Below are 25,459 nucleotides of genomic sequence, written 5' to 3'. Positions count from 1 at the left end.
TTTAACATAGCCTGAACTCTAATGCAAGCTTTCTTGCAATTTCTCCTGGAATAGTTCTCCAGGCATCTTGAAGGAAATTTAGGGCTCTTCTTTGGATGTTGGCTGCTTTTTGTAGCTTTCTCTGTCAAGTTGATCCCACACTGCTTCAGTAATGTTGAGGTCCGGGCTCTGGGGAGGCCAATCCATGGCTTATAGTGCTCCATAGTGTGTTTTCTATTCAGGGATGCTTTTACTGCACTGACAGTGCAAATGATGTTGTTGCCAATCAGATACTTTCCAGATGGTAATACATGGTAGATCACACTCTGATGGCCTCACTATTGAACCTCTTTCCTAACCACCTCCATTCATTTTGATGACAAGTTGAACCAAAAATGTCAAATTTGGATTCATAATGCCATAAAAGCTGTTGGCACTGACTTTCAGCCCAGTTCTTGTGAAATTTGGCATTCAGCAGCCTTCTCTTAGGTAAGACTGGCTTCTTACAGCCATCCTTTCATTTAAACCATTAGAGATGAGGCATCTTTCAGGTTCTGTGTCAGGTCTATCAAATACTCCTCATCTCTTGTAGATACATTTTTAGGCTTACCACTTCTTGTTTTTGTCCAACACTTATCAATCTTTTATGGACACACTGCGCACCATCCTGAGATGCTACACATTTGCAGCTAATGGCTCTTTTTTTAAAATTCTTGTGTAACTATGTTATTGATGGCATTTTCCTTAAATTCAACACAAGAACTGGGAACAAACTGTATTTTTGTAACAGGCTGCTAGAAACAAAGTGCCTAAAGATAAACTTTTCAATTGGTTCTCTGCTAAATTCTCTGTGTAGACACTTTATATGTGAATGATTCATAAGTGAGTGTTAAGTGGCTTAATACAGCAAGGAAAACCCCCCACCCCCCAAAACATTCCTTTCTAAATGGTCACATACTGGACTGAAAAAAGCATTCAATATCTAAGCTCTGAAAGACCTCGAGACAGCCTGGAGAACTATTGCTCAATTAGTGGTACTAGCTCATGACTTTAGCACAGAGCTGTAAGAGCACTTGAACACTGATGACACACAAAATTCTACTGATTTATATATACAAACTTACGTGTAAGCCTCAAAATCTCCATTGTTGATGGCTTCAATCAGCTGTTCAGTCATCTTTATTATCTCCTGTTTACGAGCTGCAAGCAGAGAGAGGGAGGAGGAGGTGGTGGAAGAGGAGGGCGGGCACACAGAAGAGGTCAGATTGTCAGGGATCATTTGGAGGCTGAACATGCACATCCCACACCGCATGCTTTCCCTCAACTTACTGCCTGACATTTGAAATAAGCTCTACACACGGGAACACCGCCTCTGGTATAAATGACTGTGACATTTAAGGTCACCCAAACACATCACACACTTCAATGCTGAACACAGAATCCAGAGTATCTGAAGCTGTATGCAATGTTCAACAGGCCACTGAACCCTGAAATCTCTAAAACAAACACCTAAGCTAACTTCTCCTGACTAAAGGAATTCCAAAAATATTTCCACAAACAAAACTGATCATTTACTACAGTTTTTGAATTTGAGAGCACCAAAAATACTGCAGGAGAAGGCTAATCATCATCAAAAACACCAGTTATTAAGTGAATCTGTAGCAGAGATGATCAAAAAGCCACTAACTCCATGTACGCACTCACAGCGTAACCAGCAGAGATTTTCACACACCAGACTTTATGGATTCTCATGTTGTAAATGACATCAGCTAACATGCAGCAGCTAAGCCAGAAAGTCCAGCAAAACTCAGACCTGCATGTCCATAAAGTCTTCTGTCAACAAATGACACACAGTTTGAACAAAAGGCTTTAGGAGCCTTTGCACAAACACACCAAAACCTGCCTGTCACTTACTCTGCTGCAGGTTGCTGCTGCCTGTGGGGGGTGAAAGAGTGAACTCTGGTGCAGGACACGAGCTCTGAGCTGGGCTGGGCTGAGCTACAGGAACACTGGGGCTGCTAACAGCCTCCTGCAGGGGACCAGCTGCAGGTAGATACAGTCATCCCGGTAAAATAAGGTTATATACATGACTTTGCAATATATGAAATAGTGGGTTGAAGAAGTCGGATACAGATAAAGTACAGAAGGGAAGCAGTAAACTGTAGTTATATTAGAGGGCCAGTAGATGGCAGCACAGTAGGGCTGGAAATGGTACAAGCGCCGGTGACGGCTCAAAGAGCATAAGAGCTAATATTCCTATTCATGTGTCGCTGTTTTACCACCATGTTTTGTGTTGCTTGTTTTATTTTGGTCCTGAAATATTGTTGTCTGGTGCGAGAGGAAAAGGCCAGAACAGAAAGGTCAGAGAGTCGAATCAGGTGAACTGCAGCTGACTTACAGGTGAGTGGTGGGCACTGAGGAGACGGGGTCTGCGCCTGCTCCTCAATAGTGCTGGACTGTGTTAAGCCTGCACTGTCTGTACTGGTAGATTCACTGGTGGCCGCTGCTCTCATCACAGGACACACATACAAACAAACATACAGAAACATGCTGATTGGCAGGCCACAGGATGTTCCTACAATCTGAGAGGAACTCGTCATTTGTTCATCCATTAATCCACCTTAAACTCACTGACTGCCAGTGTCAATCACATCTTTGAAAGGTATGCAATTTTAAGCCTCACGTAAACCAAAAAAGCAGCAAATCATCAAGTTGATTGAATGCTATACTGCAAAATGACTTCTCTATTAGCTGGCTAAATGTTTTGGCACTACAAGCTATTGCTGCGCGTATTATTACACAACGCAAGATAAGAGTGACACAAAGAGCTGATCTGCAACATAGAAACCAGCTGCACAAACCAGAAACTACATAGAAACACAAGCTGGACATGAGACAAGCGCTACACTTGTGCTCCGAAGTGAGCGCGCTTCAACATCAAGACACAGCAGCCTGATGTCTAATTTCAGAGATTAAGTTTGAAATGAGAAAGATCACACACAACACAACCTTCAACAACTGAATTTATTTCTGGCTTCAAATGTGCAGCAAATACAAGTCCAGGACAAAATGGCATAAGATTCTGCAGCAAAGGTTTAATTACAGTTGGTTTTAGGACACAGCAGCACAACTAAGTTTAAAGTGAAGAGTTTTAGTTCATCGTGTGGCAGAAGATTGGAGATCTGAACACAATCTGCTTGATAGCTCTTATTTGTTCTTTATCTTTAAGGCCTTTCCTGTTTTCTTCTTGTGTTTTGTGTTAGACACACGCTTTTCTTACTGTTCACTTGAAGCACTTAAAACCACAAGTCACATTTACCAGATTCACACAGCACTTTATTCTACTTATTTACGCATTTTAATCTATAGTCTATTCACAACTCCAGCCAAGTCTTTGGCCGGATTACCAGATGGAAACACAACAAGAGCCCAGAGATTCAACCCCAGAATGTTCTTGCTGTGAAGGGATGGTGCTAACCACTGCGCACAACCTGAAGATTTAACATCCAGAGTACACAAAAGAGCTAACACTAATCAAGCAGATTCTTTCATCCAACAAATTATAAAAGCATTCAAACTCAGAGAGAGACAACAGAGACCCGATAAACAAAGGCGTCTTGATTGCATGTTAGTAATGATGCTTTTTAAGATCAAGTGGTTGTAAATCCATGAACATCGCCTTAAGTAACAGGATTAACTCCTTTCTGGAAAGCTGCACGTATCTCTGTGCTACTTCATTCAACTGAGAAACCTTAAAAGGTCATCCCTGAGGCTGAAGATGGCTTAATTAAAGGCTTAAGTGGTGTTTGAGGGCAGCATGCAGACACTCACGCAAACCAACAATCAAAATGAGGCAAAGATACCGTCACGTGGAACATACAACAGTAAGCTTTGGAGGTGTCATTACCAAGGGATCCTTTGTTTGGACTTATTCAGATGATGATGTAATTACTGTAAGAGCAGAATACTCCTGTTCTCTACACACAGCAGTGTTTACTCTCAGTCATTCTTCCTAATCCCTGCCGCAGATCCATGAGGTAATGCTCACCAAAGTCATGGCTTTCACTTTCTAATACAACTGTGATTAAAAGTCACAACGGGCAGAACTTTAAAGTGATTACAGCATCTTTCAAAACATTTGCAGATAGACACAATTTTCTGGAGGATTATGTGTGAGAGAGAGACAAAAAATGTACTTTTAAGTGATTGACGTTCGTTTCATTTGTTGCTTGTAGAACACTATCAAAAAAAAAAAAAGGACTGCAAACCTTCATCCTGCTTTGATATTTAACTTTCTTATAGCTCAGTCACTTAAGTAGAAATATGAACCTTCCAACTAGGAAGAAAAAAAAGATGGTTCATTGCACTGAATTTTATTCGGCAACTGGTTACCCGTATGATTGCACAGGTCACCTGGTGGGATGCTTCTGACTCAGACCGACTGCAATCCTTCTCAAGACAGATTAATAAATGTTTGTATATAATTTCCATCTGATTCACAAACAAACATTGTCATCAATCTGAGTCAGTCAGCATCAATGACCGCAACTCGTCTGCGGCATGTCTTTTTACAGCAGGGACCCAAATCAACTGGTTGTCAAATGGTTGTATTCTGGTTATAACACTTTATAAAAGCAAGTTTGCAGTTAAATATCTGTCCTGGAGCAATACATCTCTCTTTATGGAGAAATCCTCTGAGTATAAGTAGTTAATGTGAATTTCTGTGTGTAGGAAGCAACAGATTTGTGCCGACTTGTCACCGTTAACTCCCATATCATCATAAGCAGACTGCATTTAATTGCCAACCTGACATTATTCAATCAGGACTGACTCCTTTGTCATTTCATTGCCGTTCTGATACACCAAAGTTTCTTACTCCAACTGACTAGTCACACACCTGGTCCCCGTCTTATAGCATCTATTTCAACGCCAACAAGATCACAAGTTCACATGCTTGCAATATTTTTGGTCATTTTCCCTAGCGTGACTGCAGCATTGAGGACAAGGCTCACCCATTAGGCCCTCCTACAGGAATTAGTAGAGACAACAGAAAAAAGCATATTATCTGGCATAGCAGCACTGTTTAAGTCAGTCAACATGCACAGCGCAGCGTTCAGACGTAGCGTTTATCTTTCCTGCAATGCTCCTCCAACTCCAAAACATACTGACTATCCCAGCCTGAAGTGCTCTGACGGGAGCTCTTTGTAGTGGAAAAGCAGAGTTGACAGATTCCTGAAAGCTCTACCTAGCAGACATGCATCACCTTAACATAAAGCGAGGAAATAAATATTTTGTCATTTTTTAAATCTATCTGATCTGGATTGGATGCAAAGTGAACCAGAAGAGGCATGCAGAGTAGGTGAAAGTTGGACAAGTACCTTTCCTACCTTTCATCTCCTCCTCTTCTATGTTATTACAGCTCTCAGTGGAGCCCTGTCAAACACAAAGGGGTGAGAAATAAAGAGAGGTGGAGAGAGGAGTGGGTGGAAGAGGAAAAAGTTGGGTAAGGGAGAGGTGGACAATCATCTTTTAATTTGTAGGCGAGACAGGTTTGGGATGCTTTAGACGCCTATAAAAACACAGAGACAACCTGATGGACAGATGGACGGGTACATGACTCCCTCCCAGGAGCACAAACCAGCCAGAACAGCAGCGAAGAGAAGCGCAAAGAGCCACACATTACAAACGGCGACGTGTGGGAGCAGTTTAAAATGAATTTTTAACAGGAAGGAGTGTGTAAGAGAAGATTAGTGCAGAACCGCTTCTCGAGAGGAAACATGCCCATGTGGCAACATGAGAAAAGTTTCAGTGTAAAGGAAATAGTGCAACACCATCAGCATTTGAATATGTAGTGACACTGGTATTTAACAAACGTGTGTGCACCAACACAACAGAGAAAGCTGTGCGGCACTTGGTTCCTGTTTTAGTAAAGAGTCTGTTTGTGCTGCTTTTAAAGACAGTACGTGTAGGATTTTCTCTTTCACATAAAGAGTAGTAGTAGGGTAGCATGAGTATTTGCAAGTTTGGAAAAGGCAATGAGAAGTTTGTAGTCTGTCAATATCAGGTGCTCTGAGGGGAAAAAACGTGAGGAAATGATCAACTAAACCATCTCAAGGGAAGCAGATTGAAAAAAAACTATGAAAATTCAAAGGTTGTATTCCTGTGTTCTTACATAAGCAGTATATCACCTAAAACATGAAGTGTATAATCATTTTAATGGTGGTGTATGCAAAAATATTAGAGAAAATCCTCCACGAGTGTTAGTAGTAGTGGCTGGTGGCTTGAGGCTGGAGTAGAAGCAGCTTACCTTGGTGCCGTCAGCTGGGTTGTGTACAACAGTTGTCTGGGCTTCCTGGGGGGAGGTAGGAGACACTTTACCATGCAGGGAATGTATGGGGGGGGGGGGCACCAGCAAAAGATGCCAGGGAATATCATGATGACAGACGAATGAGGGCACACCAAAACAAAGCACAGTACAGAGGCTGTGGAACATTTAAGGTGATAAAAATCCATGATTGTCGATGTCAAGGCGCTCAGTATCAGTCTGTTTCCCCATTCACCAGCACGGTGGCCTACAGGACTGTTTTAGAACCTCCGAAATGGATGAAAACAGCCATGAACACAGCTATACACACATCCACCACCAGCCAAGGCCATGACTGAGGAGGAGGGGTTTGCAATTTGTAAACCATATAAAAAAATCTGCACATAGCCATAGTGACTTTGCAGCTAAGCTAGTAAATGGATAAATACTAGATAATCTTTCACATCTCAACCCTCCATCCCATGTGGGCTGAAGACTGTGGTTTAATGGTGAATTGTGTTTGTGCAACAACTCCTCATCCCCAGCCTTGACCCTGCGACATGAACATTTAGCACAAAGCAATTCAAGAGCTCAAGTACTGGACAGTTTGGAAAACAAACCCACGGTATCCTGGTTTAGTCAGTCAGGAGCACTTGCATTATCTCCATCAACCCTGGACCCAACTTTTAGAAGATGCAGCCCCTTCAGTGACATATGGGATTATGCAGAATTTAAAGTATTACAAGTAACAGCAGTGAGACGACAGTTCCAGGTTGTAAACTCTTATGTGGGCTGGTCCAGTAGCTGGGAAGGCAGTCTGGGCTCTATAAGAATCAAATATATAGAGATATATATATATATATATAAAAAATAACACGAATGCATTCTTGCAGATTAAAATAAAAATATTTTAATCTGCAAAAAAATAACTGATGCTGTTCTGTCTGTGTGGCAAATGTCGTATACTGTATATAAATGATGGAAGCCTTTTATGAAGCTTTAAACTGAGGATTTTGACTGTTGCCATCTTCTGTTTTGAAACTGAAGAGTGTGAGAGCTGGCTCTGACAAGAAAAGGCAAGCTAAAGTACGATAAGTTTATCTTCCCTCATCCTTCTTTATGACATTATTGGGGACTAAATTTAGCAAAAAGGTCTTATTTGTTTTAATGTAATCTTTATTTTTACAAGTAATCCCTCTGACATTCAGACAAGCATGACAAAATTACAACAATAAAATACCAAATCGTTTTTTTACTATGTCATATTCAATAAGACTAAAAGCTAGCAATAAAGACTGGAAATATCTTGTTAAAAAACAAACAGTATCAAATGACATTTTGAATTTATAGAGAAAGTTAATTACTGGAAACATTCTTAAGTCTTCAAAACGCCTATTTGTGCTAGATTTTGTTACTTAGATGTTTTGGTTTACAGTCTTATGCTAGGCTTAAGACATGATAGGCATGATATTGATTTCTTTCCCACTAATGCAATGGACCATTTCTGATCATTTTAGGTTTTTTAAATTCAAGTAGCCAGATCAAACTATCAGGCGACAGAAAGTTTTTGTATTAATTAGAAATGAAGTACACATTAAGTACACATTTCCTTGTCGTGTATTATGTTGCCATCGTTTCCATTTAACCAACCTGAGACAAACATCGTTTAAACTCTTGTATGCTGTATAAATGACTCAATCCCACAAACACAGGGGCTGCATCCTCTTGCAAAAATATGGCTTGTTTTTCATTTGTCAACTCAGGCTGCTGTTTTACCCAGAAGCCCCCATCATTTACCATTCAGAAATTGAAGAGCAATTTGTGAAAGGTCATCTTTTGATGTAGAGGCAATAACCTCCACTTCAAAGGCAAAGCATCAACAAAGCTCTGGTGACATAGTTGAACACACAAAGGAGTCACGAGGATGTGGTTGAGCAGAACTTGATTGAAGCGTCTGCTGTTGTACTGCAAAATGAAAGTCATTTGTCTACCTGTCAGGGTTATGCACCGGGTAAATATATGGAAGTGTGTCCACGGAGGTATGGGTAAAACACAAGCCAGGAGAGACAAACTCAAAGGGGCGAGCCAGTCATTTAATTTTAAAGTCATCAAATTCACCGCCAAGATCAGTTTGTGTTCGAAACGGAAGCAGAGAGGCAGACAATGATCGATGAGACAGAGGACAAGGAAAAGGTTTCACTTAACATGGGAAGCGACAAAAAGATTATGAGGGGATAGAACTAAACGATAAAAAGATGGGAAACAATGAAATGATGCTATTAAAAGCAAAGAAACCAAATAGAGATGAGGTACCATTGGTGCTGAAGATGACATGCTGCTGTCTTTGGTGCTGCTGCTGCTTACTACACTGTTTTTACTGTTGTTTCCCTGCGACTGGGGCAAAGAAACACAACACAGAGTGACTCCCATTCCTCCCACTAAGCCATAAACCAAGCTTTGGGAATCATAGGTGGAATATAGGAATGGAGCCATTACACGGACTATACGCTGCACAGTCAGGGTAAGAGCTGTATGTGCAGATGTTAAACTTTATTTATTTATCTGCATCTTCCTATCTTTGCATTTTAAAGGGCAGGTGCAATCATCAGTATTTCTGCTCTGCATGTAGTTTTAACGTTTCTTTTCATGATCAAGAACTCATAGATACAAAGTAACCAAAACAAAAATCTTTTTATGCCTTTAATAAAATTGTGACTTGTGAACAGAAAAGTGCATTTTAACAATAAGCATATATTATGGGCGAATGACTTATTTTTTTTCCCCAGCACTTAAAAAAAATGTGAATCATTTGTTGAGATAGAAAGAGAAATCAGTCTGTAGCTAAAGCGAGCTCAGCAGTCCAGGTCTGTGCATGCAGTGAAAGGCCTTGGGTAGCAGGTTTTTCTCTATTGTGTGAACGCATGCAACAGATATGTGGTTTAAGCCGTTTTTCCCCTTCATTAGCTCACGCAAAGATAACAGTAAAGCCTATTTTACCCACAAAACTACTTAAAGGATCATCTTGAACAGATCCTATTTATGGCTTTGAGTTTTAAAAAGTGAAATCTGTCCAAACCTTCTTCAAATGTTGGCTGCTAATTTAAAAAATACTCACAGCAACATTTAAATTTTCATTTTAAAGAAAACAAAATACAGCGGCCAACGATACCCCCTCAGCCTCCTAGTGGATACACGTGTGGTATCAATTTGAAAATCCTACACTGCCTTGTTCTCAAGTTATTACATGGCATTAAGGTCGAGGTCAAAAGTTTTTTTAGTAAATACACCTACGGTGGGAATTTAAGCTCCTGTGTTTTTTCATTCTGGAGTTATCGCATTCAGAAACTTTGGTCTTTATAGTCCTGCCCGCCCGGCAGGGTGACAATACTACAACATCAGCCTTTTACAGCTGAAGGGTAAAAAGTGAACAAACAGGAAGGTTTAATTTAAAAAAAAAAAATAGATTCTGAATTCATATTTCTGTTTAACTATGATATAGGTAGTACAAAATGTAATTAAAATAACATTGGCTGCACTCTTGGGGAATCTACTAATATAATTAAAGTCATGAAGTGTAATCCAAGGTAGGAGACACATTTACAATGTTTCTTACTTCACTGTGGTGATTTGTGCAAGCCATAAAAAAACTTTCTGCAAAACTCGCCAAAAATTAGCTTTTGTAAGCAAAAAAAACAACCTGGTACAGTAAAAAAAAAAAGTATTCAGCAGGCAGAGAGGGTATGACAAAAAGATGGTGTTGATTGCATTATGGAAAATGTAGGATCTATGTGTTTAGCGAGCTTAAAAAACCATAAAGACTACATGTTTGGATATTTCTGTCCTTTAAATGTCTTGCTTATGAGTTAACATAATTTTTCACTCGCTTGCTCCTAAAAGCTGTAGTAATGTTTCTGCTGGATGACTAAGATATAGGTTATGTTACAGCTGCAGACTGAGGCTGGAATGTATGATGTGAACAAGAGAACACTGTTTCAGCTGGACTCTCCTTTTGGCCTCGAGCTAACTTGAGGGAAAGGGGAATACAAATATTCCCACAGGAAAGTTGAGAGGTGTGGACGAATGGATTACGTCAGTGAAAGATTAAGGCCAAAGTGCTGGGAGTTTTTAGCTGTTTTTCTGCAACTCTCAGAAGAGCAAATTACCCCAGTGTGACTTTAAACAGTATTTTTGGCAGTCTCTGAGGCCTACTAGGAACAACTTCTAACAGAATAACTAATGTGCAACGCTGACACCATCAACAAGGCAGATTACAGATTTGACATCTTTTACTGCATTTCAGGGCTGGCAGAGAAACATTTCTAATGAATAAGAAACATTTAACTTTCAAGAAGTTCAAATATAAAAAAATATACTTCCATAACATGATCCGCAATCATGACAGCATTGTGGAGCCACTTTGTTTGGACCTAATTGATCAAGGTCTTGAGCCGACATGTAGCCTTGTTCCTCTCTTTTTAAAAAAACATATCTGTTAACTCGGTGAATCTGAGCACTTCAGTGCTATTAAAACAACTTGAGCAGAATTTGGAATAGAAAAGCATAGAAACACAAACATGAGGTCCTTTTAAGATTATTCCCCCCCCCAAGCCTCCTCAAGAAGGCTGTTTACCAGAATCAAAATATTCAGAACAGCACGTTATTAATGTCTGAAAATGCTAATTAGGCCTCAAACCGAGAGATTTCTTAGTGCAACCTGAAATCTTGAACCTCAGTTTTCATCTACAAAAATAAACAAAACTGTGTAGTACTTTTCTTTTAATAAAATTTTATGTTCTTTTGAAAGGGTGACGTCTTTTGGCAGAGATGAGAATAAACTGGACTTTGTATTTAAAACATCTAAGACAATTATTTTTGTATGTTTTCCACAGATATGCAAACCTACCACTAATAAATGTACACTATTAACTAGTTTTGTAACACTTTTACTTTGGAAAAAAATGTAGTGAGGGAAAAATGTAACCATCCAAACAGATCAACAGACCTGAAAAATAAGAAAATCTTTTTACTTGATTATTTTATATTCAGAATTTAGAAGCTCACACTTTCTCAAGCTCATATGGGAGAAATTATCTGCAGGTGACAAAGACAGCTGTTTTATTTACGGTAAAAAGGGGAAAGAAGAATTCACTTAAATGAAACATAATGAGGGTACGATAAACATGCAACAACTGAAGAAAAGAAAAATGGTGGTATCTTGAGATTAGCAGGGATTAAGTTGTCCCACGGTGATGGTCAGGTATGAAGCGAAAATGCGGATCCATGGGTAAATGAGTCACACATCAGAAGGGGGTAACTGGATAGTGGAGCGTGTGTGTGTGTATTATTTCTTTAAATGGTTTTGGTGGCGCTTCCAGAGGAAGGGAATGCAGGGATGTTGTATGAATTTGGAAAAATCCAACAAAAATTGCCATAAACGACCCCTAAAGCATCTCTGCACAAAAGGGAAAAAAAATGAAACAGAGAGGGTAAAGGGGGAGCTGGAGGGGCAAAGACTTGCAAAGAAGACGGACAAAAAAAAAGTAAAAAATAAAAAAAATGAACAAAAACGACAGAGCCGATCTCACCATCAAACAAACACTTGAGCTGGACTTCCTTTTCTGACAGACAGCAATGGAAAAGAGGAGGGAAAAAATAAGGATTCATCGGGAACTAATCAAAAAAGACAAAAAAGTGAAGCTGCCAGATTGATCCCAGAAAGATAGTAAAAAACAAAACAGCTGCACAGGCTTACACAGGAATAAAGATGAGATAAAGGGATTCAGAAAAATCTGAATCAGCTGCAAAAAAAAAGGGGGGTAAAAAAAAAGAAAAATTATTGGGAATTATTTTATTAGTGTTCAATAACTGGTTGTGCATTTTCTAATGTTTAGGGGTTTAATTACTGTTTAAGTTACTGTATGTAATGGGAGTTTTGTTTTGCCCTTGGCAGTTCACTGCATGCACTGACGCTGACTGTCGATCAAAACAAAAATCGCTGTGAGTCAAAGAAAAACGGCTGCATAAAAACACCATTTTAAAAGCTTTTTAATCTTTAGGTAAGCTTGTTAGATCTACTTTAATCTCAATGTGAGTTAACTGCTTTCTTATAAACATAATCAAGTACCTAGTTCATTTCTAAAATAAATCCTATCCCCTAAGTCACAAAAATCTTTAAAATACATTAAACAGACGTTAGAAAAAAGACTTTGTTGCACCAGAGCACAGAGGTGATCTAATTGATCTTGTTCCATCATATCACAGTTAAAAATGTTCTCAGACAGTAATTAGGGGGACAGACCAAAAAGGAGATAAAAGATAAAGAGAGTAAGTTAAGTACATAAGTCACATCAAGAAAACCCTCATGGGTCAGAGAGCTTACCTTCACACCATCCGACTTTTTGTTTAGTAAGGTTTTACACGCTGAAAGAAAGTGAGAAAAGATGATGAGGACGCAGTTTAAGGGGGACAGCTGTCCAATCAACAGACGAGCTGAAATCACTTAGTAAGCACGACAAAAGATGGCCTAAGAGTTTATCAGGTTTGACAAAACTGACTTCACATTGATATTTCTAACAGCAGAGCTGGTGTATGACGGACGATTCCATCAAAAAGTTTACTTTATGAACCACTGTGGATAAACAAGAAGTTAAAGAGACTTCAGTAGTGACGATACAGACGAAGCAAAAATGATAACGTGAAAATCAAAAACAATTTGTTGTCAAGATTGAAATCATTGTATAAAAACAGAGACATTGGCGTAGCCCCATTCATAATTATTTTTCATTATAACGTACACTACAGTGACTATGCAGATTGTTTTGCCCAGTAACATGTGCAAGTTCCGCATTTTATTTCCACTGCATTGTTACAGTTTTTACACCAAGATTGTAAAAATTATTTAGTTAAAAAAATAAATGTCAGTAATTCACAACTATTGCATGGAGGATCCAAATTCTAAAACCGTAAAATCATTAAAAATTAATACAGGGAAACAATTACAAAATTTAAAAAAGGTGATTCTGATTGTGAGAGCAGGTCATGTTAATTTTCTGAGCTTTAAAGCTCATTTTAAATTTGGTTTCATTTGTTCATAGTACTGTGTGGATTTCTGGCGCAACATAAATTTTGGGTCCAATAATCCTCCAAACTGTCAAAATGTTAAACAATAAACACTTTTTGTTCACTTTCCACAATGATAACATCAGTTTCAGCTCAGTTCATGAGCACTTCTAATATTTCATATATCCTGCTCTAGTGTTTGATTTTATTCGTCTGCTTTCAGGGGGCAAATGAGAATTAATACATGAATAAGCTTATGAATGAGTGAAATAGCTATTTCTTTTTATCTTTACCTTGTTTTTTGTTGAAACAAGGAAAATATACTTTTATCTTTAATGTCAATTACAGAACTGCCGATAATTTATTTAATAAGATCACTTTGGCCATGACAAACACCACCTTCATCCCTATAATCGAGTTTATGTTGGGAGACATGTATGTGAACCTGAAAACCTGACCAGACAGTTTTAACAACACACAAATGACACCACTCCACCTGACGAAAAGGAAATGTAATAAAACACATGCATTAACACACAAACACTGACTAAAAATAAACATTTTACCAACAATTATTTGTATTTGAGCCACGTTCCAATGATTCACCCTTACCTTCCATTCAAAAAGAAGGAAGGATGGCAATGAAAAAGGTAAGAGAACAGTAATGTATTTAATATCTGCATCTTAACATCTGAATTGAAAGATGACAACTGCAGGCAACACCTGTCAGGCTGTTACTGCGCGTTAAAAGGCATTCTTTAATCATTTTCACAGAGGTGATGGTTCATGCAGTCATCAAAATGTCTGGCATGCAACATCAACTTCAAAGTCTTCCTCATAAAAGGTGCCGAGTGGTGCACTCTCAGCAGAAACCTTTAAGTTCAGGATGTCATCTGCACAAATTCAATTCTGATTTCTTCACTGTAACACTGTATGTGACAACACTGCGTCTTGTTAAGTGAAGAAATTTGACAGTTGGAATTGAGCAAAAAAGGGAAAGTCATTAACATTTCATCAGCAAAGCATCCTCTTGTTAATCAGACTGTTTTTTTCCTGTATGACCAGCCTTTAAAGGGGACCCATTGCACTTTTCCTTATTTTCTGTTACTTACATAATGTTGCAAGGCTTCTTATTAAACGTGGCACATCACTTGTATCATCAGTGAATGTACAAGTGAGCTCTAAGCACTCAGTTTTAAATTTGGTTTTGTATGATCTCAAAGAGTGTGGATATTCCTAATACAGTAATGTCTACTTTTGAGTATAGCAGCCCCGCCTACCTGCTGTTCAAACTTCTGTTTGTGAGGTGCAGCCAATCAGAGGAAAGCAGTCTTAAAGCAATGACTGCCTTACAGGGAGAAGAGATGAAGCTGCTAGCTTCAGTCAAATGATGAAATAAGTGTCCTCTGTATAAGATTAAGGAACTTTTAACTATGAATTCCAAAAATAAAAATATACAGCTGAAAGAAAAGCTTAATAAGTCCTCTTTAAGCAAGCAGCCAGCGCTGTTATATGACCCACACGTGTTAAAGGTTCAGTATGCTTCAAACAAACTAATTAGTTTGAGCATGCCTGAAAACAAAGCTGTCCTGAATCATCACCCTCGGAGGTAGAGCTAAAAGCTTGCCACTGGAGAACAAGATGCAATCTCTTAGGTAATGTAAAGGTTTATTGAGAGTTAAGGGAGATTTTAACTAAATGAAAAATCATTAGCCGCAAATGTGATCTTAGTTAAAAAATATCAGTGATGTGAAACCAAAAACCAAAGCCATCCATGTGCTGATACCCCACTAAGCGATACCGCTGTGTTTGTGTTAATATATATCTGCATAATGATGACCTGATAATGGCATAAGCACTTTGTTTGAAGCACACTGAATTTTTTCCTTTTCAGTTGTATTTGTTCAAACAAAAACAAGAGCAGGCAGGAGAGAAGAGACAAAGAAAATAGTTAACACAGGACACTTTGCATTCTGTTTATCCAGCTTCCCATGCAGGTTGGCAAACTGCACTGTACGCTCATAAACATGCTTGGCTGGCTGTTGGCGCCAGAGCCATGCCAAGGGAAGGTTGCAGCGAGCACAGGCAGGCATCGACTGGGCATCAGTACTGTGGATCCAGATCAATTTGAAGAAGGCAAAGCTGCAAGAGTTACGAGTTAAATACTGGAATTTCTGTTTATATTGGTAATATAAATGGCGATGCAGCAGAGGAAACAACCCGTGATATTTGTGCTAATGCAAAGATATATAACCAGAGCTTTGCTTGGTGACAGCTGGGGTAGTTGGAAGGAGGTCAGAGGGTCATGCTGGGTGTCATTTAAATGGCTGTTGTGTTCGACACAGGAAATTAAATATCCAGTCCTTGAGAGGAGGTCTGTTTATTAGACCATTAGGAAGCTCAGGAGTACTGAAAGGTCAGTAGCTGAGCTTCATCTGTGGCTTTTATTTATATGTTTGTATGTGACTGTAAGATGCCCCAGTGCAGTGATGACCACATAAAGGTGATCCATCAGTGTGCAGGCAGCAGGTGGTTGTGGTGGTGGGGGGAGGGGAGGGTTCAAGCAGCCCAGGCCACATGCCAAAAACCTCAGCACGAAGCTGGCAGTGCCCGACTCCAACACCCCCTCTAGCAAACGTACCTTCCTGAGCCATTGCGGCCGTGCTGGTGGTAGCGGCAGGACTGGTGTGCTGCCGTCCCACTATTAGACAAAGAGGAATTCAGTGTGGTACTGGGAGAGAGCCCCACTAAACCCTGAAAGTCTCCTTCTTCTTCTTCTTTCTTTAATAACTTTTTGTGCTTCCCAGAGACCTGCTTAATGTTTTTAACATTTTAATTTAATCAATAAAATTATGTAATACCAAACTCCATTTTTATTAGGATGAAGTAAAGCAACAGATGGGAAAATCTTGTCAGAAATAAAATGCCTGAGCCCCAACTTACTGATTTTACTTCTTTGTTTATTCTACACTGAATAAACAAGCCTAGGCTTACGAACAAAGCATTTCAGAGGTCTGGCTGGTCTGCTTACTTCAGTCTGGATCAGTCTTAGCCTTTACAAAGTAGATGGACATAATCCAATGGAGCTGCTTTGCTTACATGAAGGCATATAAACACAGGGCCGATAGCATTAGTGCATTAGCTTGCTAGTCCATTGGCCAGCCCGCAAATTGGTTGTTCAATCAAAAGTGCACTGTGATCAAACTGCTTATGAGGATGAAATCCAAGCCAAACCCCTGAAGTGCAAAATCAAATCCAATCGGTGTGGCTAAGGGAAGTAGATGGTAGACTGGAGATACAGTAGCAGAACAACAGTGACATGTATCACTTCTATTAGAGATAGGATCCGGAAAGAAGTGCGCTCCTACTGAGTGCTGACAATTTTAAACTAACTACAAAAGCTCACCTGAAAAGTTCCTGGACACGAGCATCGTAGTGAGGATAGCTCCCTAGAGTCAAGGCAAAGAATATACAAGATTATAAGCATAAGCTAGTGAGTTATGTGTATACGTATGTTTAACTGTGTTCGTGCTTACTTTAAGCTTCCTTCTGGCATTGAACTTGCGCAGACATTCCACAGTCTCTTGACGGTGCATCATGGAGGCCACAGTGGATCGTTGCTTTAAGTAAAGAGGAAAGGGCAACATTAAGTATATCACTGTTACACCATCAATGCCCCTTTTTTAATAACTCGTCCATTTTTATACTGGTAAGACCTAAAGTTAGGGGCGTGGCCATTTTTGACTGACATGTATTCTTACACAGGCAGATGTACCCTGCCAACTAAGCTGTAATGAAACTGGAAATGGGGACAGTTTCCCAACAAAGTAAAAGCCGCACCTTTTAAAACATAATGGTTTCAGCAGTAAGGCACAACTTTTGCTCTGAAGGCAAATGTTCTCCATTTCCAGTATGCGTAGCAAGTTTCACTACCAAGTCAGTTGTTGAGTGTTTACGTACAAGTCGGCGACTTCCATGCAAACTACTGGTGACCTTGAAAATCTACCTGCGAGTAAAGCAATTACAAGGAGGTTTTTGATGAAGCACCCTCTTTGCCAATCAGTATTGAAATGCACACTTTTCCTTAGCGACTGGTCTCTAGGTCTCTGTGACTGAGGCCTAATCAATCTTAGCTGGTAACTTAGCACTCCACCCTCTAGTCTAAATATAGTGGATATAGAAGAGGTGGTGGTGGTCACATATACCACCTCTTCTATAGCACTGACACTGAAGCATCTCTGTGTAAGCATCCATCTTCTTTATAGAGCCTGTATATGTATCGTTGACTTGAGATTGAACTCACAGATATATGATGGGACAAGATGAAGAACTGCTTTAGAAAATGTCTTTGAAAAGATAAAAACCCATGAACATTAAAATACAAGAGAAAGGGACCGTGACTCCAAAGGTGCATTCTGGTAAGAAACATTTAATCACCATTGTGAGGCTATGACAATAATGGCATTGTGTACAACTGCAACAATGAATTCTTTTTAATGCTCTACAGCTCTGATATGCTCCCCTGAGTAGCTTTTCATCAACAGGCAGGAGCGGTTCGTGTGTATTCCAACTCCTCTGTGATACCAAACAGAATGAAAAAGCTTGCTTTGTCGAAGACTTATAAATGAAAACTTTTAGAAGTGGGAGCTGTAAGATAAGCCTACGGGTCTCTTACATTATCTAGGCAACTCCTTACTCAACTCCTTAACAATAAAAATGGAAATTATTGTCCTTGTACTTTATCTGATAACAAACTACATTTATGCTGTAAAATTGTTATTGGTGTTAAAATGATGACTTATGACTTTAATGGTCTTTTCTGAGGTCCTTTAATGTGCATCTTGTGCAAATGTGAGACAAATAAACCCAAACTTTTATGTCTCAACCTACATTAAACTGCTAATTCTGCTCTAGTATATAACGTAGTTCTGTGCATGCTTTTAAAACTAGCCATTTGGATCAAGGATGTGCTGTTATTCTGAATAGGCGTGTAAGAAATGAAATACAATGTAAGACCGGTGTTCCTGGGCTGTGCTGATGTAAGAGTGCTTAAGAAAGAAAAACTGTGACATGATTTGTTTAAAGCTGGCAAAAAAAACTACGTGAAAAAACAAAGATAAAGACAAGTGTGACTTACGCAGACCCAGGGATGCTTGAGGGCCTGGTCGGCAGTGATTCTTTTGGCGGGGTTAATCGTTAACATCTGATTGATCAAATTCTTGGCCTCAGGGGTCACTGTGTCCCACTCAGGAGAAGGAAACTGAAGAAAGGCGAAGAGGAGGAAGAAACATATCACTATCACTGAAAAACTGGTAAAACAAAAACCGATGTTTCCAAACCATAATTAACTTGCTGTTGTTTAGCATTGATTAGACATTTCTATATTTAGCATGTATTTTAAATTTTAACACTGTAGTCCAGAACAACTGAACAATAAAAAACCCATAGTTTGCAGAGCCTAAAGAATGCTTATGCAGATACAAGATCCTAAAAAAGCGGTAGTAATATCTTTTTATTAGCTGTGATATTTGAATGACTGGACCAGATTTCCTACAGTGTTTGCACCTGTATTTACCCAACATGTAACAGATTAGAGCTGCAAACTGTATGATCACTTAGAAGGTGCAGCTCTCTCCTCATTGTGCATGCATTCAAAGGAGGGTAGGGAAAATTTCCAGCGAAAGATATTTACAGAGGCAGGTTGAGTGAATTAAGGTTGTGCAACTTGCGACTTTTAGCTCTGTAGGGCAAATATCCACACCTCCCAAGACCAGGAACAAACACAAGTTATAAGCGAGGTTGTAGCAATGAAAAGTAATACTCTAAACACAGATTTACAAACAGCTCTTATGCATTAATAAATACAATTTTGTTCGCGCTAATCAAAGGTGTCCATAAATTTTTACAGGCTATGAGCAGCTGATCGATGTTACCTCATAATAACATCCACGGCATGTGAGTAATTTGTGTATCTTTAATTTGTCATATTAAAACACTATCACAACACCCCCATGAACAGACTAGGTTAAATTGTCCTTTGTTTTCTCTCTGAGGATTAATTTGTCTTGGACACAGTTGAAGGAGCAGCACACATGTACAAACAAACAACAGTTAGCACCAGAACATACGCACATAGAAAGGAAACACAATATTGTACACAAGTGTTGTGCAGATACCCTGCAACAACAAACAGCACATACCTCTCCAATAAGATTTACATGTACACACTCCTGTGGGGAATGGTTATTTCCCTCTTATGTCTGTATATATGATTGTAGGGTCTAATATCCACCTTTAGGTGACTGTTTTTGTGATTTAAAAAAACTGGAAAAAGTATATTTCGCTTGTTTCTCTTTAAAACATATTTGACTTCATTTGTTTTGGAACATTCTTAATATGTGAAGTTGAGCAACGATTTGTCTGTCTTTGATGGGCAATTTCAGTGGTATAACAATAGGGTGGAGTTACAACAGTCACACTGTGCCAGCAGACATGTTTACTGCTAAAAGTCAAAGCAAGCTTTCAACAGACTTTTACTTCAAACATATCAGATGTCAGTTACCGATGAAAGAAAAAGTAGAAACTCAAGGTATCTGTGTGACAGTGATGATATCCAAGAAGTGCACATTATTATAAGTGCTTGTCACAGTCACTTCATATTATTGTTCATATTATGCACATTCATTAGATGTGGTTGCTTCCAATTATGTAAATTAATATGGGTAATAAATTCCTATCTCCCAGAGGACAATGACGAGAGCTGATGAATAAGCCTGTTGCGCTCCCATAGTGTATCAGTTATTTTTTCTGCAACAAGATGAAAGTTATACAATACCAAGTAGCAAGCCATTAAAAACTAAAATTAAATTTCTAAATTACAGAGCTCATCTCGATGCTCCGGCCTTGTAGTTACGAATTCACATTAATTAATTTGGAAACAGGAAATGAAGATCAGAGTATCACAATTAGTTTCATGAATTCAGGTCGAATTCCCTCACAGATGTCATGAAACTTAACTCCCATTTCCATAGATGCAGGTACAAAAACAATGCAAAACGCCTGCTCTAACCCTGAACAGGCCCAAACCTATGTGTTCCATTAAAGACTAAAGCGCTTATTGAAGCTCTACTTAATAAGGTTTTTGTAATATTCTGAATCAAATGTAAATTCTTAAACAGTAGTTTTAAAGAAAAAAAACCCTTTTGCCTTCAGAACTGCCTTAATTCTTTATGGCATAGATTCAATAAGGTGCTGGAAACAGTCTGAGAGATTTTGATCCATACTGATGTGACATTTCATTTCAAAGTTGCTGCAGATTTGTTGGCTGCACGTCCATGATGAATGATCCCAAAGATGCTCTACTGGATTAAGATCTGTGGAGGCCATCTGAGTACAGTGAACTTATTGTCATGTCGAAAGACAGTTTGAGATGATCTTTGTGTGCATTTTTCAGCTGGAAGCAGCCATCAGAAGACACTGCGGTCATAGAGGGATGGACATGGTCGGCAACAATACTCAGGAAGGTTGTGCTCAACTGATACTAAGGGGGCTAAAGTGTGCCAAGAATAAATCCCCTCCCCCCATATCATTACACTTACATCAGCAGCCTGAACAGAACTTTCATCTTGTTACACCAGATCCCAACATTACCGTCAGAATGTTGCAGCACAAATTGAGAGTCATCACATCATGCCACACTTTTACAATCAGCCATTGAGCAATGATGGTGAGCCTTTTTCAACTCCAGTAGAGTAGAGCTGAGTCTTTGACAGTAAAACCAAGAAAGAATCCCAATAACAGTTTCTGATGCTCCAGATGGAAAATAAGGTTGTTCAAAAGAAGGATTACAGTATAAGACGGGCAAAGAGGTCGCAGATTATGATTTCTTCCAAATTGGGAGATTTGATCAAATTTCAAGTATCATCTTGCACCTGGATTGGATCGGATCCTGTATCCGCACCATCCTACAAAATTACCACACACCCTAATAATAATTGCTGTGCTTTGATTTGAGCTTTTTTTAAGAAGTAAAATGAACAATTATAGAGAAATGTAGAAGCTAAAAAAATACTTTTCTCTCACACAATGACCAGATCATGAAACAGTAAACCATAGATTTGTCAGTGTTTTTCTACTTTTTTTTTTATCCCAATAAAAGTTGATAAATCTAGCAACAAAGTAATCTGAAGTTTGATGAGAAAGTGCTATAGAAATACATATCCTACTGAATTTTTACCACATGAGCTGCAGGTTGCAGGTAATTCCACCCCCAGTGTGTCTGTTTGCACAGCCTTTATTAGTGAGCGTCATTTGTTTGTCTCTGCTGACAGTGCCTCTGGCTCTTATTTACACATTCACTTATAATTTAAATACAGGTTTTACAAGCTTTATGGTCTGATTACTAAGAAACTGTCACTTGAAAAATTATAGTAACAAACCTTCAGGCATTTTTTATCTATAGTTTAGCATAGCAAAAGCATGGGCGTGCATGGAAAAAGCACTAAAAAGAGAATATCAGACTTTAACTCACCAAGTGGTTGACTCTTATATAATACAATATTTAGGCCAAGATTGTCCTGTGTATGCTGGGTCTGTTTGTTTTAAATCAGCTCTAATATGTCATAAGTGTAAATGTTGTGTCTCCAGCCTGATGTTGCACTCTGGGAGGAGTTAAAAACTTAACTTGTGTTCACACAACTAGTATTTCAGTGTATATTTATAAACTATGTGCAAGTTTTGCCACCATGAAGGTTAAGAAAATTTAACTCTGATGGCTCAGAATCCTGCAAACACGACATGAACAATGTAAATCCAAAGCAGACACAGAGAGTCATAGGGATTTGTCCCTCCCTAGGAAATGTAAACATTACAAAGTCTTGTGTCGTTTGTGTAGCTGGCTGTGTCTGCAGTACACAGAAAATAAACACACAGTCAAAGTGATATTCTCCGTCCACTGACAATGCCATGCTGGAATTCAGTTCTGCACAGTGCAATCGTTATTCTGCATCATAACTGTCTGCACATATGACAGTACAGTTCAAAAGGAGAGGGTGGTTACTACCAGAATGTGAGTACTTACATCATAAGCACCAGCCTTAATTTGCTGGTAGAGTTTGTGTTGGTCCTCATCCCAGAATGGAGGGTAGCCCACCAGCAAGATATACAGGATCACACCTGACACACACAAATTAAACGTAAAAAATACTGTACATACACAGTTACATCAAAAAGAAAAAAAACTTGTTTGTTTGGGCTTATAGCCAGAGCTAAGGGCATTTAACACTTAAAATGATGTGGGCTGCCAATTATGAATCTGGCTGGTTGTGTTTCCAGCCAAATATAGCATAACACTCAATCAAATATTTAACTGAAACTGACTGCAGGGCAAAAACTGTAGCAGCAACGTTTCATGAAGTTGTTGCTTAAAGATTGCAAAGTCACATGAGTTGTGAAAGACATGGTAATGCTGTAGTGAACTCATATGACTGTGCCTACAGTCTGAAAACTTTAGGACTGACCACACGCCCATATGTCCACTGGCTTGCCATATGGGTCCTTTCTCAACACCTCTGGGGACAGATACCCCGGAGTTCCTGCAAAACCTGCAAATATAGAAAAATACAAACATGTTATACCTATATACAGTAGACAGTGTGACTTCTGATTACTACTACTGCTACTACTACATTATGACAGGTTTCATAAGTCTTTCTGTGCTCTATGCCAGCGCGGTGTTTTAGACAAATTAGCGAGCTGACATGATCTAAACATTCACAGTCTTTGTCTCTTTGTGCTACTTAACTCCAGCAGAACTGTGCATGAGTCTTGAGCTTCTCCAAATTTCTTTATATTTTCCTTCCAAGAAGACCGTCTTTCTTTTACAGTGGACTTGAGCAATAGCTATCTAAGTTCTTCTTTGGAGATTGTCTTCTTTCTTTGTATTGAAGCATACCCGAATAGTGAAAATGGAAGGCTATCAGTCATGGTTTAGCCTTCCCAGAGCCTAGACCTCAAAATTATTGAAGCAGTGTGAGATCATCTTGACAGAGAATGGAACAAAACAGCAGCCAACAGCCAAAGAAGGGCTTTGCATGTCCTTCAAGAAGCCTGGACTGAACAAGATGAATAACTTACAAGAAAGTTTGAGGTAAGAGATTTCAGACTGTGTTGAAGAATAAGGGTGGTCATGCAGAGTTTGTTAGAATTTTGTAAACTTTGTTTTGGCATTAAATACTGTATTTCCATGTATGTTTCTCATGTCAATAAGTTCCAATTTTCCCAGTAAATGATAAAGATATGAGGGCTGCCCTAAGACTTTTGCACAGCACTGTATATCACTTTAAGCCTATCCTGTTTGCTGCAGTTTTAAATGTAAACCTAAAATTTATGATGACACGTGAACATCAACAACACATCATTTAAAATGCTACAGGTTATGTTCAATAAATGATCTTTCTTACCAAACCACGCCTGCTGGTCCCCTTGAACCTCAATAGCGAGGCCAAAATCTGCAAGCTTCACCGCCGCTCCCTTCATCTTACTGGCCAAGAGCAAATTTTCTGGCTGCAATACAGAAACACAAATAAATCTTCAGAACGAGGAATACCTTTACCCTAGTGACTGATTATTATTTTTATTTTTATTGTCAGGCAGACAAATCTTAAGTTAGAAAAGAACTTATAAACTGTATTTTTTATTAAATAAAGGACAAACAAATCCTCACCTTTTGATAACCTTTGATAAATTATTTCTATACCCCAAACAGAATAAAAATAATGAATATAATACCAGATTGGTACACTTGTACTTGAACAAACTTGTTTTATGTGATAAAAATACATTTGATTAGAGGCAACAGAGATGAGCATGTGCATGACTTAGAGAAATGTCCTTTCTGTCTGGATGACTGAATGGGCCGCAGGAGCATTATGACATCTACAGTAGTAATGAGCCATGATGCTGTCAAGTTGGCTACAATGGTTTTCCCCAGAGGAAAGACCTTTTCAATCAGCTGTCACAGGATTTAACACAGCATTTTTACTTGGTCCCTGTGATGACACTATCGTGCAAAAGGTCAAGACTCGGCAAGCATAAGGATGCATCGAGTGTGTTTTAACTCATTTCCTCTTTTGCCTCTTTCCCTTGTGTCACAGCTTTTCTTAAAATAGATTAATCATGTTACTTGATTATGGCTGGCAGTGTTTTATTTCAACTTGTTTCAGGTTATTCATTTTTAACACCAGGTAAACATAATTTACAGGTTGTCCCTGTCCAAGTGGCAGTATCTACCTTTAGCCCTCACAGACTTTAACTGGGACCAACTTAGAACAGTAGCTCTGCATGACTTTAAGTTAAAATACCCTCATTACTCTTATACTGGGCCTTGATGCAGCATATTAGTTCATCCTGTGTTTGGAAAAACACCATTTAAACACATCATTTCCTCCTTTTAAATCAACTTTATTCTGATGGCTGCGCCTTATAATCAGATCGTAGATCAGCAGGTCTGTGTGGCTTCTTACAGTCAGATGTTTAACCTGCATGACCATATTTCATTATCCTTTATTTATCCAGGTAAAAAGTCTCATTGAGATTAAAATCTATTTTTCAAGAGAGACCTGGCCAATATTAAGGGTAACCCATGTCTTAAACAGAGCACTTAGAGGAGTCTGTAGCCTGAAATTATGGCTCACAGGGGTTACTTTCACATATGCTGACCCCATTATTCGAAACAATAATTATGTTTACTATATATGTGAAAATGAATTGCTTGCTGCTTAAGCAACATTGCATGCTTAAGCAACATTGCATGCTTGATCATGTTACTAATACTGCTCTAAGTAAAGTATGAGGAATATGTCAAGACTCATTTCATCTTAACTGAAGACATGGTGTTTTCTGCCATTGACTCTTCACTTCATCCAGTCAGCAATTTCTGGTTTCATGTTTCTGACATTTTAGAGTTACACCTTAATTCTCCAAAGCAGATATTTAAAATCAGAGGGGTAAAAAAAGTGCCCTAAAGTCTCACGTTAGGCTGGTGCAGAGTGTAGTTAGTTAGAATGCAATCGAAACTGCAACGTCACATCCAGCCAGCATTCTGATCTCAACCACGTG

General features: G+C 38.9%; 1 protein-coding gene across 39 annotated transcripts in view; it reads right to left on the bottom strand.

Annotated features, from left to right (window-relative positions):
• The window catches only part of camk2g2 (calcium/calmodulin-dependent protein kinase (CaM kinase) II gamma 2), an 82,100-nt gene that overhangs the window by 6,548 nt on the left and 50,093 nt on the right, over positions 1-25,459 (bottom strand). Inside the window, exons 7-20 of one of the 39 annotated variants that reach the window (XM_005474358.4) lie at positions 23,803-23,905; positions 22,861-22,944; positions 22,422-22,516; positions 18,480-18,602; positions 16,879-16,962; positions 16,749-16,791; positions 15,984-16,043; positions 12,663-12,703; positions 8,597-8,677; positions 6,287-6,331; positions 5,358-5,412; positions 2,378-2,482; positions 1,894-2,022; positions 1,104-1,179 (exon numbers count right to left, since the gene is read on the bottom strand). In XM_005474358.4, coding sequence (XP_005474415.1) covers positions 1,104-1,179; positions 1,894-2,022; positions 2,378-2,482; positions 5,358-5,412; positions 6,287-6,331; positions 8,597-8,677; positions 12,663-12,703; positions 15,984-16,043; positions 16,749-16,791; positions 16,879-16,962; positions 18,480-18,602; positions 22,422-22,516; positions 22,861-22,944; positions 23,803-23,905 — 1,124 coding nt within the window. Of the gene's footprint in view, positions 1-1,103; positions 1,180-1,893; positions 2,023-2,377; positions 2,483-5,357; positions 5,413-6,286; positions 6,332-8,596; positions 8,678-11,868; positions 11,902-12,662; positions 12,704-15,983; positions 16,044-16,748; positions 16,792-16,878; positions 16,963-18,479; positions 18,603-22,421; positions 22,517-22,860; positions 22,945-23,802; positions 23,906-25,459 lie in introns of all 39 variants that reach the window. The other 38 variants (XM_005474359.4, XM_013271535.3, XM_025897406.1 and 35 more) reach the window with 38 other exon arrangements.

The sequence above is a fragment of the Oreochromis niloticus genome, linkage group LG13 (assembly GCF_001858045.2).
Source record: "Oreochromis niloticus isolate F11D_XX linkage group LG13, O_niloticus_UMD_NMBU, whole genome shotgun sequence".
NCBI classification, from domain to species: domain Eukaryota; kingdom Metazoa; phylum Chordata; class Actinopteri; order Cichliformes; family Cichlidae; genus Oreochromis; species Oreochromis niloticus.
This window is presented reverse-complemented; position numbering and strand designations above follow the sequence as displayed.